Source organism: Pipistrellus hanaki, assembly GCF_964339955.1.
Source record: "Pipistrellus hanaki genome assembly, chromosome: 10".
Classification (NCBI taxonomy): domain Eukaryota; kingdom Metazoa; phylum Chordata; class Mammalia; order Chiroptera; family Vespertilionidae; genus Pipistrellus; species Pipistrellus hanaki.
This window is the reverse complement of record NC_140512.1, coordinates 48,432,534-48,446,607: the sequence shown is the minus strand read 5'-3', so window position 1 is coordinate 48,446,607 and position 14,074 is coordinate 48,432,534. Positions and strand designations below refer to the sequence as shown.

The 14,074-nt window shown below is 45.1% G+C and overlaps 1 protein-coding gene across 3 annotated transcripts in view; it reads right to left on the bottom strand.

The window, feature by feature from the left end:
* ATP6V0A4 (ATPase H+ transporting V0 subunit a4) overlaps positions 1-14,074 on the bottom strand; it is a 62,999-nt gene that overhangs the window by 36,528 nt on the left and 12,397 nt on the right. For 2 of the 3 annotated variants that reach the window (XM_084896746.1, XM_084896747.1), the window contains exons 2-5: positions 4,789-4,920; positions 3,005-3,083; positions 2,681-2,775; positions 335-460 (exon numbers count right to left, since the gene is read on the bottom strand). In XM_084896746.1, the coding sequence (XP_084752872.1) occupies positions 335-460; positions 2,681-2,775; positions 3,005-3,083; positions 4,789-4,905 (417 nt within the window). In that variant the 5' untranslated portion in view covers positions 4,906-4,920. Of the gene's footprint in view, positions 1-334; positions 461-2,680; positions 2,776-3,004; positions 3,084-4,788; positions 4,921-6,130; positions 6,285-14,074 lie in introns of all 3 variants that reach the window. The other variant, XM_084896745.1, reaches the window with a different exon arrangement.

Below are 14,074 nucleotides of genomic sequence, written 5' to 3'. Positions count from 1 at the left end.
ATCCCGAATCTGCTCAAACGAACTGTTCTGCTTTGTTCTGACTTACACTTTAATTTTTTTTGTTCCACATATTTATGCATTCATTGGTTGATCTTGAATCTGGTCTGTCCTGGCCATTTAGGGCGCATACTTTTTAATGAGCATCAGAGTATGTTGCCATTTAATTCAACCAGCATGACAGTTATTGCGCCCAGAACACTCCCTGCTCATCAATGGCTTAGCCTTGGGACAGAAACGGTGCTTTGTTCATATTCCAAACCAGCCAGCTTTCGAAATAGAAATTTGAGGGGGGAGGGATGGGAAGGAGGGCTTTAAATAGTCCCCAAATAATGACCTCAAAAAAGTCCTGGGTTTTCTTCAGGAGGTACTTGAGTTCAGTCAGTTCTAGGAAGCTTTTCTTCAACGCCTGATGGTTCTGGTTGGCTTCCTGTAACTCTCCTTCGAGTTTCTCTAGAACGGTCTGCAAGGAATGAGAAAAACGGTAGTCCAGGCAGAAAGTACTATGACACTTACCATACATCAACCACACAGATAAGTAAATACAAAAGAAATATTTATGGCATCATAGTGAGCTTGCAGGGGCCCATGCAGTCGCTAACTCAGTGTGATGGTAGAGCTAAACCCCAGAGCCACAGTCACACACTCTTACGTTCCATCATTGTGGGGAGGGTTAAAAAACACACCGGGGGAGTGAAAAGGCAGCTTCATGGAGAAGTCAGAGCATTTTGGTAAATTACATGTCTCTTCCCCATTTAAAACACTACAGAGGGGCCCTAGCCGGAATGAAGGGTCCCGGGTTCGATTCCAGTTAAGGACACATACCTCGGTTGCAGGCTCAATTCATCACCCTGGTTGGGGCACATATGGGAGGCAATCAATCGATGAGTCTCTCTCACATAGATACTTCTCTCTGTGTCTCTCCTCTCCCTTCCACTCTTTCCAAAAATCATTGGAAAAGTATTTTCAGAATAATAATTAAAAAAACACTAAAGAGAAAAGCTGAAGTGAATTTACATGTTGAGAATTCCTTCTGCTCAAACACACTATAATAATAACAAAATATAAAAAATAGAAACCTAGTGTCACCCCCCCCCCACCACCACCACCACCACCACCAACAACAACAACAACAACCACCAACAAATACCAGCTATGGGCTGGAGTCTAGAAAGCCAGGGATAAGCAAGTGTAATAAGGGCACAGAGAAGCACAGGCATGGAAGGTGAAAAGACAAAAAACAAAGAAAAGAACAATCCCCCTTCCAAAGTGAGCATCCACAGGACAAACTTCTGCCAAAACTCAAACACAAGATCGGGCGAAAGCACCAGCCAAGAAGACATCTCACAGTTCCCCAGAACAGGTCTGGGTGATAGAGGACATGAAGGAGAGGGGGGGCGGGGGGGGGGGGGGGGGAGCTGCTAGTGAACAGGCTGGTCTTGGGAGACCAGTAATAACACTGAAACTGGAGATGATTTTTACCGAGACCCTATTCGTAGCTTTTTTATTAAATGCTATTTCCCCAGAATATCCAGATTTTAATATGACAACACCTAAAATATTTTCTAGGGGAGTTGCCAGTCTTATATCTCTGTGAGAGTCTCATATCTCATGTTTACTACCAAGGATTACAAAAATGTCAAGACTTTTAAGTTATCTTCCAAGAAAATAAAGACAAATCGAGCTAGAGATAAAGCTCGGTGAAACCTCACTTACCTCCCTGCCTCCCTTAGTGAATCCTTCTTCCTCTGAGAATTCAAAACTGCCTTTTTTTATTTTTTATTTCTCAACAGGGTCTTCCATGATCTGGCTCTGCCATCCTTTGACATCTTCTCCCACTGCCTTACCCCTGCTTCCCCCTCCATCTGTGCTAGAAACTCCTAGAGAGGTTTGTTTTTTTTTAAATATATATCTTTATTAATTTGATAGAGGAAGGGAGAGGGAGAAAGAGATAGAAACATCAGTGATGAGAGAGAATACAGCATATGCCCTGACCGGGAATTGAACCATGGCTCCTGGTTATAGGTCATGCTCAATCACTGAGCCACCGGGGCCAGGTGGGACTCAGTGTTTTATCAAGGAAGCAGAGAGGGGGAAGAAAGAGGGAAGGACCCCCAGCCATAACGTCCTTGACTGAAGAAAACTGCCATCCTCTCACACAATCTCAGAAAGCAGTCTGAGAGGCCTCAGCCCAGGCTGAACTCAATGCGTCAGCTGCTTTCCACCACATAATAAGGAAATATCCCCCTGAATTCCACTTCTGGGTTATTTGTTAACAGTAAATGAAGTCATTATCTCAAAAAAAAAAAAAAAAAAAACTGCATCCCCTTGTTAACTGCAGAATTGCTTTCAATAGCCAAGACGTGGAAACAGCATAAGGCCTGCTCAGTGACACTCTCTAGATAAGACTTTGCTGCCTACAACAATCTTTCGCCCACAAAGAAAACCATTCTCCAAAGTGGGGTGAGCTTCCATAGGGCTTCTCTGGAAGAGGAAAAAGCTCTCTCCTGGATGGGAACAGAGACTCTAAAAATGGCACCATGGAATTTTCCTGGGGAAGTGACACTGATAAGTGGGAAACCACATACATATATCCACCCCACGCCCTCAGCCACTGGATAATGGATCCACCAGTGGCTCTCCGAGCTCCGGACTATCCTCGGCAAAGTAGGGGAGAACCTACCTCCAGAGTAATCATATCCCGAGGGAGCGGGGTCAGTGGGGACTTCTCCAGCAACTGAACCTCAATCTCATTTTTTATCTCATCTTCCAGAAAACCTGAGTGAAGAAACCCCAGGAGAGAGCCCAAGGTGATTACATATTCTCATATCTAAGAAATGGGATCAAGCTTTAGGCTCGCTCAGTCACCTGAATTGCCCCGGGGACCTGCCTACAGCACCTCTAACCTCCCCCACCCTGCCTCCAGATCTCCTTGAAAAGCACTACAAATAGGACCTGCATGCAACCCAACCAGTTCAGTTAGATAATGGGCAGAAATTTGGCTTACGAAGGATCCTCTCCATTGACTCACACCTTCTGACTTCATTCACAAATTTCCGTTGGAAGCTGTTCACATCCACATTTAACTAGAAAAGGGAAAACACCACACGGCACGCATTAGCAGAACAGATGCCATCATTCTCCCTTTGGCTATTTTGTTATATTTTTTTAAATGCTGGAGGATGTCACTAAAATTGTCTTAGAAATATATATTTCCATACACAGGACAGATATTACAGGCAAGCCCTAACCGGTTTGGCTCAGTGGATAGAGCGTCAGCCTGTGGACTGAAGGGTCACAGGTTCTATTCTAGTCAAGGGCATGTATCTTGGTTGTGGGCTCTCATCAATGTTTCTAACTCTCTATCCTTCTCCCTTCCTCTCTGTAAAAAATCAATAATATATATATATTTTTTAAAAAAGATATTACTGGCAAAACACACCCTGATGTTCCTACACTCCATCCCCAAATGCCTCAGTTCTGTCCTTCTTACCCTTTTAAGAGAAGCAAAGTCCTCCCACAGTTAAGGTTTCCTTACTTTAGATACAATTACCCAAACGAGCCAAAACCAGTTTGGCTCAGTGGATAGAGCGTCGGCCTGTGGACTGAAAGGTCCCGGGTTCGATTCCGGTCAGGGGCATGTACCTTGGTTGCGGGCACATCCCCAGTAGGGGGTGTGCAAGAGGCAGCTGATCGACGATTCTCTCTCATCGATGTTTCTAACTCTCTATCCTTCTCTCTTCCTCTCTGTAAAAAATCAATAAAATATATTTTAAAAAATTATCCAAACGAGCCTTCAAATCCTCAGTGGAGTCGTGAATATGAATATGATTGGACCTTGAAAACTGCGTAGCCCCAGGTGATGTATCTTGAGCATCAAAAAAAATTCCAAGTCCTTGGGCTGGTGACCCTCAGCTCAGCCCAAAAGAAATGTTAGTGTGGAAGTGGCTCATGTTCTACGGACTAGGGACACAAACAAGCCAATCCTTCCATGCAGGAGCTTAGTATTGATCTTGACCTTGGTGATGAAGTAAAGAAGAGTAGAGACCAGTATTCTAAATTGGCTTCAAAATGGCTTGAGGAGGATCTAAACTGCCTCTTGGAAATGATACCCAACAGCACACTCAGGCAATAGTCCTAGAATGTCCACTCTAGGAGACTGTGGACTCCAGGATCCTTTGTCCTGGGACAGACGAGTCAGGAAGGATTCTCTGAACAAGGTTTGGTAATCCACGTGCAATTGGATATATCCAATGCTCTGAAGTTGCTACACATAAAACAGAATATGATGCATCTAACATGTAGTGATTGCATTAGAGCTCCAACACATTCCTGTAGCGGAAATACACGTGGAAGAAGAGAGGTCAAGTTAGCAAGTCACCTGCCCAATGTTACTGAAAATCCTAGACTGAGGATTAAAACCACGGAATCCCATCTATTCCAGCTCGGGGCTCTACTTCCTGCACTTTGTTCACTTACAAGAAGTGGCAGGAAAGAGTTGTCAGCACCCACTCCACCTTCCTCTGGCCTCCAAAGAATGCAGTACTTACATCTTTGTTTGTTTATTTATATTGTTGTTGTTTTAATTTTTATTTATTTCAGAGGGAAGGGGGGGATAGAAATATCAACGATGAAAGAAAAGCATTGATCGGCTGCCTGTTGCACACCCAGCACTGGGGATTGAGCCCACAACTTGGGCATGTGCCCTCGACCAGAATCAAACCCGGGACCCCTTCAGTCTGCAGGCTGATGCTCTATCCACTGAGCCAAACCAGCGAGGGCAGTACTTACATCTTTAAACTGAACCAATCCAAGCTCTCCAAGCTCCGCAACACAGCAATATGCAGCCTCTACCTGGAGAAATAGTTGTGACAAACACATCTCCTCACTTCGAAACACAGACGCCATCTTGACCCAGCTGGTCTGCAGGAGACAAAGAGACTGGAGGTAGCAAATGTGTGGAAACCTCATGATGAGAACTTTTCTGTTGAGCTAATGAAACCCAACAGGGAAAAAGAAATCCAACAGGAACGACTCCTGATTGAAAAACTAGAAATTGGGGTGGTGCACACACAGTACAATATAGAGATGATGTATTGTATTATAAAATTGTACACCCGAAACCAATACAATTTTATTAACCAATGTCACCCAATAAATTCAATTAAAATTTTTATAATCCTCACATTCATGACCCAAGGTTCCAACAAGGAAGTTTTAATAACATTGTATGTAATAATTATAATCAGTGGATCTAAACTAGATATCCACCGACAGGGGGATGATTACACTGATACAACAATACCCTGTACAGTCAGTAGAAATGAAATAAATCTGTATGATCTCTAAATGGAATAAGGATATTTATCTGGCATCCATTTCCATCAAAGACCTTCTAGGCTGCCTTACTGCTGCCAAACCACATTGTTTTCCCCAAAGTCCCACCTTCTGGAAGAACTGTCTCACTTCCGGAGTCAGCCCCTTTCCTTACATCACTTTGCGACATGTGGAGTATCTACTGTTTGGAGACACTGGGTCCATCCCTCCTGCTGGAATCCTTCCATTGTTCCATTGCTCCTCACACTGCTCTGCAGACACAAGGACTTTCTCCCTTCACCTCCCCACAACCCCCTCCTACCTCAGGACCTTTGTCCATGCTTCCCCTGGATTTAGAAACTCAACCCTTTCCTCCCCATCCCATATCCCCTGCATCCCAGCTCATCCAGTCACTCCTCTCGACTCAGTGTGAGGAACCGCCTCTTCCATACGCCTTTCCAACCGCCACCAACACTCCCTGTGAGCTAAGCCCCCGCACCAATCCTCTCCAGTTACGTGTACTGTCTACATTGTCCAACAGCCAGAAAGACCCACGAAGTTAGAAATTTGTATGTTTTTCACTCTCACTAGTCTAGCTCCACCACAAAGCTGGTGCTCAAAACCTGTTTCCCGATTTATTGACTAAAAGCTAAATATGCTCCCCTCCCTCCAGAATGCATAGTCTGGTCCCCTATTTTTGCCTTTGGACACCAAAATGAATCAACTCTTCTTACTTCCCTTTCTGATAAATAAAGCAATGTTTTTACAGAAAGAGAAGACTCTGGCTTCATGCAGACCAAAAAAGCACAGCTCTTACCCCAGCTTCTCCCGAGCAGGTCCTGGACGGGGGGCTGGCGCCGGCAGGGGTATAGCTCTCCGGTACTTCCTTCCTTGACGGACCCCTAAGCTGGGAGCTGCAGCTGCAGTGGCCGCTGGGCCTCGCCTGGCTGGGGAATCCGCAGGTGGCCTCCCTGTAGAGGCACAGGGAGTGACTCAGTGCTTCTCCTTCCCAGGCTCCCGCAATGCCCCGAGGCAGCTCTTGTTATATCAACACGGCCCTGGGTGAGGACAAACCTGCCCCACAGGCCTGCTCACACCCCTCCCGGAACCCTCCCCCCACCTGTCCTCTGCTGACCAGGAAGCAGTCACTTCTTCTCTAAGGACAGTGAGCACAGGGTTTGGGAAGAGGGTTCTTGAGGCCTCAGGACAGTCCCATGGATGGACTGAGCACACCAGGCACTCCTTTTCATGGCAACAGTGACATAACAAAAAATTGTTTGGAGAAAAGAGGGACATGTGTAGCACTTTCAACTATAAAAGTTTATTTAAAAAATAATTTGGGCCAAAACCGGTTTGGCTCAGTGGATGGAGCATCGGCTTGGGGACTGAAGGGTCCCCAGTTCGATTCCGGTCAAGGGCATGTACCTTGGTTGCGGGCACATCCCCAGTAGGGGGTGTGCAAGAGGCAGCTGATCGATGACTCTCTCTCATCGATGTTTCTAGTTCGCTATCTCTCTTCCTTCCTCTCTGTACAAAATCAATAAAATATATATTTTTTTAAAAATAATAATTTGGGAAAGAAAAAAAAATCACACTCATCGGCCTATCAACAATTATTTTCCAAAACACTGTACTTTGAAGGGAGAATAGACAGACAACTCTTTATAAATACCCAGTGGCCAAAATTCTGTTTCCTTGTGACCCAGGGGAAAAGAGCCTGGGCCACACGGGAGTAAGGCTGACCTTCCTGGAGAGCCTGTCTTTCTCCCTGGTTTGGTGGAGGGTGAAGAGCAGACGGGTGAGCCAGTTCAATGCATTTCTCCTGGCCCAGGGGCTGCTCTGCTGGGACCCCCGGAGTTCACATGAGCCAGCTTTGCAGAGCAGTTTCTCCAGGTGGAGTGGACAGATCCCCCCTCGCACCCTCCGGGGGCACCTGCAAAGCGTAGCCCAGACTGAGGGGTGCTTCCTAGTTTAGAGGCTTTTTTTTTTTTTTTTTTTTACTTTTTATTATGGAGAAATTAAAGCATCTGCAAAAGTACAGGGAACAGTATGAGGAACCCCATGTGCAGACCGATTAGCATCAATAGTTGTTCAATTTTATATCATCTATATGCTCCTACCCGTCCCCCGTTATTTTAAGGCAAATCCCACACATCATATTATTTCTTTCAAAATATTTCAGTATGTATCTCTAAAAGATGAGGATTAATTCACTTCTGTATGTGCTTAGACTTAACCCACAACTCAGGGGTTAGGGTGCTAACCCCTCTTTTCTTCCTCTCCCCCTACTCTCCTTCATCCTTCTCCCCCCCTCCCCTGTAATTGACAATGGGCATACAATTTTAAACTCCCCCAGAACTGTTGACCTGAAGCCTTAGCAATAACACAAACAGTTGATTAATGCATATTTTGTGTTACATATATCATACATTATAATCTTACAATAAAGTAAGTTAGAGAAAAGAAAATGTTTTAACTTTACACCTGAAACTAATACAAAATAATATTGAATGTAAAAAGAAAGTAAATATATTTTCATTATGTTAAAAAAAAATAAATAAATAAAATGCTATTTCCTCTCTCTAAAATCAATAAATAATTTTTGCTGTTGTTGCTAATCCTCACTTGAGGATATTTTCCCATTGGTTTTGAGGGAGAGTGGGAGAGAGAAGGAAAGACAGAGAGAAACATTGATGTGAGAGAAATATATTGATTAGTTGCCTCCTGCATGAGCCCTGACCAGGGCCGGGGCTGGAGAGGAGCCTGTAATCGAGATATGTGCCCTTCACTGGAATCGAACCCGGGACCCTTTGATCTGCAAGCCAAACTCTATCTACTGAGCCGAACCAACCTAGCCTAAAATCAATAGTTTTAAAAAAAGAAAATCAGCACTGGCCTCTTTGGCTCTATGGTTAAGAGTGTTGGCTCACAGACTAAAGGGTTGAATGTGCGATTCCAGTCAAGGACAGGTGCTGGAAAACAAACCAGTTTCACTAAAAAGAGATGCTGACAGGAAGCCAGGAAGGCTGGTCAACAACCTTAATTGCTCTAACCACTCACCCTTTAGTTGAGACATTGTTAGCTGAAAGAGCCTCCACCTTGTTTGTCCCCTGTAAGTTTCTGTTATTTCCTGCCTAAGGGCTACATGTAAATTTCTGTTTATGTTGCCTAAGATGTTTTCCCCAGAGCCTCAATAAAAGGGATGGCAGGGCCAGAGCAGGAGTAGTTCTCCCACTAGAGTCTGACTACCGTCTGGCCCCCCATTACGCCAAGTTGAATTTCTTCAAGTCTCAAGTCCTTTCATTTGTGTGCGGCCCTTCTCCAGAACCCGAACCCTGAATTGGAACTCTTTCCACGAGGGATGTGAAAGAGATTCCTACAGACAGGTACCTTGGTTGCAAGTTCACCAGCCCCAATAGGGGTACATGCAGGAGGCAACCAATCGATGTGTCTCTCTCTCATTGGTGTCTCTCTCTCCCCCCCCCCCCCCCAACCTTCCTTCCACTCTTTCTAGAAATCAATGAAAAAATATCCTCAGGAAAAAAACATAAGGAAGGGGAAATACATTTACAGTATTGTACATATTTACTAAAAAAGCCTATGTATAAATGGGTCCATGTAGTTCAAACCCATGTTGCTCAAGGGACAACTATATATATAATACCAGGGTCACACCTTATTCTACAATAAGTCCTTAATATCAAATATCCCATCGGTGATCAAATTTCCCAGCTTATCTGAGATCTGCCTTTTCAATAAGCCCCTGAAGTGATCCTTATGTCAACAAATTAGAACCATTGCTTTGAAAACACAGGGTGAGAAATCAAACTTGAGCCTATAGACAGCAGGGAAGAGCAAGGGGAGAGCATTTGGGAACCATCAGCTCAAATGCGGGATTTTGAACGTGGGGCAGGGGAGGCTGGGGCCTCTGAGGGAGCAGGCGGCCTGTACCCATGCCTTGCAGGAAAAGTCCTGTTTGGGTTTCTTAAGAAGCGGATCTTGTCCTGGCTGGATAGTTCAATTGGTTAGCAGTGGTCGGCAAACTCATTAGTCAACAGAACCAAATATCAACAGTACAACAATTGAAATTTCTTTTGAGAGCCAAATTTTTTTAACTTAAACTTCTTCTAACACCACTTCTTCAAAATAGACTCGCCCAGGCCGTGGTATTTTGTGGAAGAGCCACACTCAAGGGGCCAAAGAGCCGGATGTGGCTTGTGAGCCGCAGTTTGCTGACCACAGGGTTAGAACATCAAGATTGCAGCTCCATCCCCAGTCAGGGCACATACAAGAGTCAACCAATGAATGCATAACAAGTAGAACAACAAATCAATGTTCATCTCTCTCTCTTTCTCTCTCTCTCAAAGAAAAAAAAAAAAAAATCAATAATAAAAAAAAAAAAAAGCAGCAGCAGAACTTGTCGGCACTCACCCATCCCCGCAGAGCAGATCCACTCAAAAGTTCACACTCACCTAGGCAAAGTTCCAGAGGCTGAGCCCAGGAGGGCAGAGCGGAGCAGGGCGGTTAGAACTGGGAATGCAGAAGGACACACAATGGCAGGTGAGCTCTGGGGCAGGAGCCCCAGCTAGTGCCACCCTCTGCTTGACCCTCCCCCTGCCCACCTCTCTTGCAGCTCTTCACCCAGGGGGTTTGCTGCGTCTTCCTCCAGCCTGGCCGCCTTCGTCCTCAAATGTCCCGTGCCAGGAATCACGGAGGAACACACAGAGAAAAAAAAGCACATCTTGACAGGCAAGAGCAGAGCCCAGGGCCAAACTGCCCGAATCAGGATCCCAACTCTGCTGTTGACCACAGGTGACCTTGGCGAAGCTACTTAACCACCAAGCCTCAGTGTCCTATCGCAAAATATATAAGATCTTAGATGTTTGTTTAGGAGGTGGAAGCATAAAGGAGAGGTTATTATTATTTTTTATAAATCAAGGGTCTTTTTAAAAAATATATATGCTTTTATTTATTTCAGAAAGAGGAAGGGAAAGGGAGGGAGAGATAGAAACATCAATGATGAGAATCATCCATCAACTGCCTCCTGCATGCCCCCTACTGGGGATCGAGCCCACAAACTGGGCATGTGCCCTGACCAAGAATTGAACCCATGGCCTCCTGGTTCATGGGTCAACGCCCAACCACTGAGCTACATGGCTGGCAGGAGAGGTTCAAGTTTGCTTTTTTTCTCTCCTAAAACCCCAAGTTGAAGGTGCAAATGGCCAGCACACTCCAGCGGCCTTGGCAGGACTACAAATGAGCACACCTCTCTGAAAGGAAATTTGCATTTCCATTTGAGAAAGTTTGTCCTAAAAAAATAAAAGCATGTTAAAAATGTAAACCAAGACCTGGTGGATTTGGCTCAGTGGATATAGCATTGGGCTGCGGACTCAAGGGTCCCAGGTTCGATTCCCATCAAGGTCATGTACCTTGGTTGCAGTCACATCCCCATTGGGGGATGTGCGGGAGGCAGGTGATTGATGTTTCTAACTCTCCCTCTTCCTTCCTCTCTGTAAAAAAAAAATCAATAAAATATATATTTTTTTAAAAATGTAAACCAAATTTTAACTCCAATAACGTCTATGGTAGCACTGTTTGCAATAAGTGTGTCATGGTAAACAACCTGAATTCTTTCATGTGTTCAATCGGTATCAAGAGCCTGTGCCCTGTGTCTGGGCTCTGAGGACAAGGCAGTAAATAGAGAGAAGTCTCCCTCCTCTCAGGAAGCTTATGTCCACCTGGAAGGGGAAAAACAAGTAGACAAGGAATCACGTAGCCAGATACTGCAGGTCATAAAAAATGCAATGGTAGAAAGATAGGCTTTAGAGAAATGGAAGCTACATCAGGTAAGTGGTCAGGGAAGGCTTCTCTCAGAGGTAGCATTTGAACTGAGGCTCAGAGGATTAAAATGAGCCAGTCCTGTGAAAAGGAAGCCCTGGGAAGGGTACTCCGGGCAGCTGGAACAGCAGAGCAAAAGCAGGCCAGTGACGTCCTCACTTTAGCGCTTATCTATGGGCCTCTCCCATGGGCCGGGCATTGTTCTCGTGACTTCAGAATACATTTAAGGATTTTACATGTATTAACCCATTGAATCTTCTCAAAAACTGTATGAGGTTGGTGGTTCTCAATCTCATGTTGCACATGAAGAAACAGAGGCACAAAGAGGCTAAGAGACTTACCCAAGGCCACACAGTCACACCAGAGTCCTTGCTCACAACCATTGCAGGACAGTGTCTCGTGGTGTGAGAAGCAACCTGCCTCAGAAGCAGAGAGGAGGCCGGTGTGGCTGGGGCATGGAGGGGCGGGGAGGTGGTGTGAGGTGCGTCGGAATAGGCGGGGCCAAGCCATGTGAGGCCCCAATGGGCCAGTAAGAAGCCTGGATTTTATTCTAATACTGGGAAGTCCTTGCTAAAGTTGACGCAGGGAAGTGGCATTGCTCAATTCACTTTCAAAAAAAATTATTTTGGCCCTGGCAGGTTTGGCTCAGTGGATAGAGTGTCAGCCCCTGGACTGAAGGGTCTCATGTTCAATTCTGGTCAAGGACACGTACCAGTTGCTGGTAGGGCACATGCAGGAGACAACCAATCAATGTGTCTCTCTCACATCGATGTTTCTCTCTGTCTCTCCTCCTCCTTTCCACTCTCTCTAAAACTCAATGGAAAAAATATCCCTCGGTGAGGATTGATTAAAAAAGTTACTTTGACTTCTGCTTCTGGAAAGATGGAGTACAAATCCTTTTTCTTCCCAAGAAGAAATACTAAAAACCATAAACATTTTACATAGAACATTTATTAAATCTAAAAGGTGGAGAGAAGACAGAACTTCCAAGGACCTCAGGGTCAAGAAATGTCTCTGGGTTTGTCTCATTTTTGTTTTGTTTTTTTTTTTTGCTGTTGCCTCATATAGTCTCAACTCGGCACTTCAGAAGCCACCAAGAGATGCAGACAAAAAAGTTCCAAAGAAAGTCTACTTTCTCTAGCCAAAGGAAGAGAATCAGGGCAGCTCAGCAAAAAAGATGACTTTCAGATGGTGAGCCCTCTCATACAGCCAAAGATCACAGGGAAAATCTGTGGTCTCACACTACCAATGCCAGCAAAGCCCAAGTAGAGAGCCTAAATGTCTACCCTCACCCAGTGTGGGGTCAGAGAAGTTTGACATCACAGTGGTGACCCTAATTCCAGCCCCACCTGTGGGAATAAGGCACCCCTCATTAACCTGATTATATCCGAAGGACATAATCAGAACCTTAACGATTGCTCATTGGTGATGAGGCCACCCCCTCATCGGGGTGCAGAGGTCCTGTGGGGAGCGGTAACCAGGCCCCTCTGTTCCTTTGGGCCAGTGTCTGAGAGTCAGCAGAGGCCTCGCGAATGGAAGAATAAAGTGGGAGAAACCACTCTGCCGAACTTCAAGGCAGTAATCAAATTCGAGGCATTGGCGGAAAGGCAGACATATAAGTAATGTAAGATAATAGAGAAGCCAGAAATAGCCCCACACAACTCTCAGCAACTGGTTTTTTATAAAGGTGAGGGAGCAATGTATGGGGAGAAACACTAGTCTTTTCAACACATAGTGCTATAATAGTCATGGGACCGCCACAGGCCAGAAATTGAACTGAAACCTAAACCTCACACCTTCTTCAAAACTTAACTCAAAATGGAGCAGATTGGTGACTCCAAGGACAGATTTCAGAGAAATGAAAGGGGCAGAATCCCAAGCCAGGGCTGGAATTGGGAGGCCAGTGGCTGGTGGAGAGGAGATTGGGAAGGATGGAGCAGGGCAGCAGCTGGTGATAAAATGAAGCATCACAGGAGGGTGTCATTTTTTCAAAGGAAGAGACAGTGCACATCGCGTCTAGAAAATGATGGCCATTTCCTTCCTGGGGTGGCCATTTAAGACAATCACCTTGAGCAATACAAAGATATCTTTTCAGTTTCTCCAGAAGTTTCCTGAGAATTTTATATGCAACATTTTACAGCAATGACTTACCCAAAGCGAGACAGTACACCCACATTTCTCTAATTATGGTGTCCCTTACTTTTTTTTTTTTTTAAGTAAGTCATTCTTTAATAATCATTAAATACATATATTTGTAGATTCTCAAAAATCCACAGTTCACTACTTTGTAGGGAACACCACAAATCTGGCATTAGGCTTGGGAGAAACTATCTGCTTAGAGCAGAATCAATCCCCTATATTACCCAAGAGAACGCTGTTTTTGCCATTTAGTGTTTAACACCACTCTTCCCATTCTTTAGATAAGTCTGGGGCACAGTGCCAGCTGCAGCCACCACACAGGCCCATGCACGCCTTAGAGCCACTTCTGTGGCTTGAGGACTTACTACAATGTGGCTCCTGTGGACTGAGGAGATAAGCACTCCACTTACACCCCTTCCAACGGGGCATTCCTGTTAACAAAAGGCCTCCTTTGTCCTCCTCCCCTGCACCGGGATTAAGACAATACTGTGCATAACAGGTCCAGCTGCACAAGATCAATTTACAGGAGATCAGCATAGCTTAAAAAATTAAAGGGGCTGAGGGGAGAGCCAGCCAACATGCCCGCAAGGAATGTAATCCAAAAGTAATAATCTAACCGCAGAAGTAACAATCAGGTATCCTAAAGAGAGAGTCTAGTTTTTCTGAACCGAATTCCAGCCAGATCACCTTCATTCAAATAACTGATTTTACTACCCACTTACCCAGCCTCTCCCACCATTGGCCAGGCACGGAGCTCCCCATCCATGATTCTTCCCCATGTTCT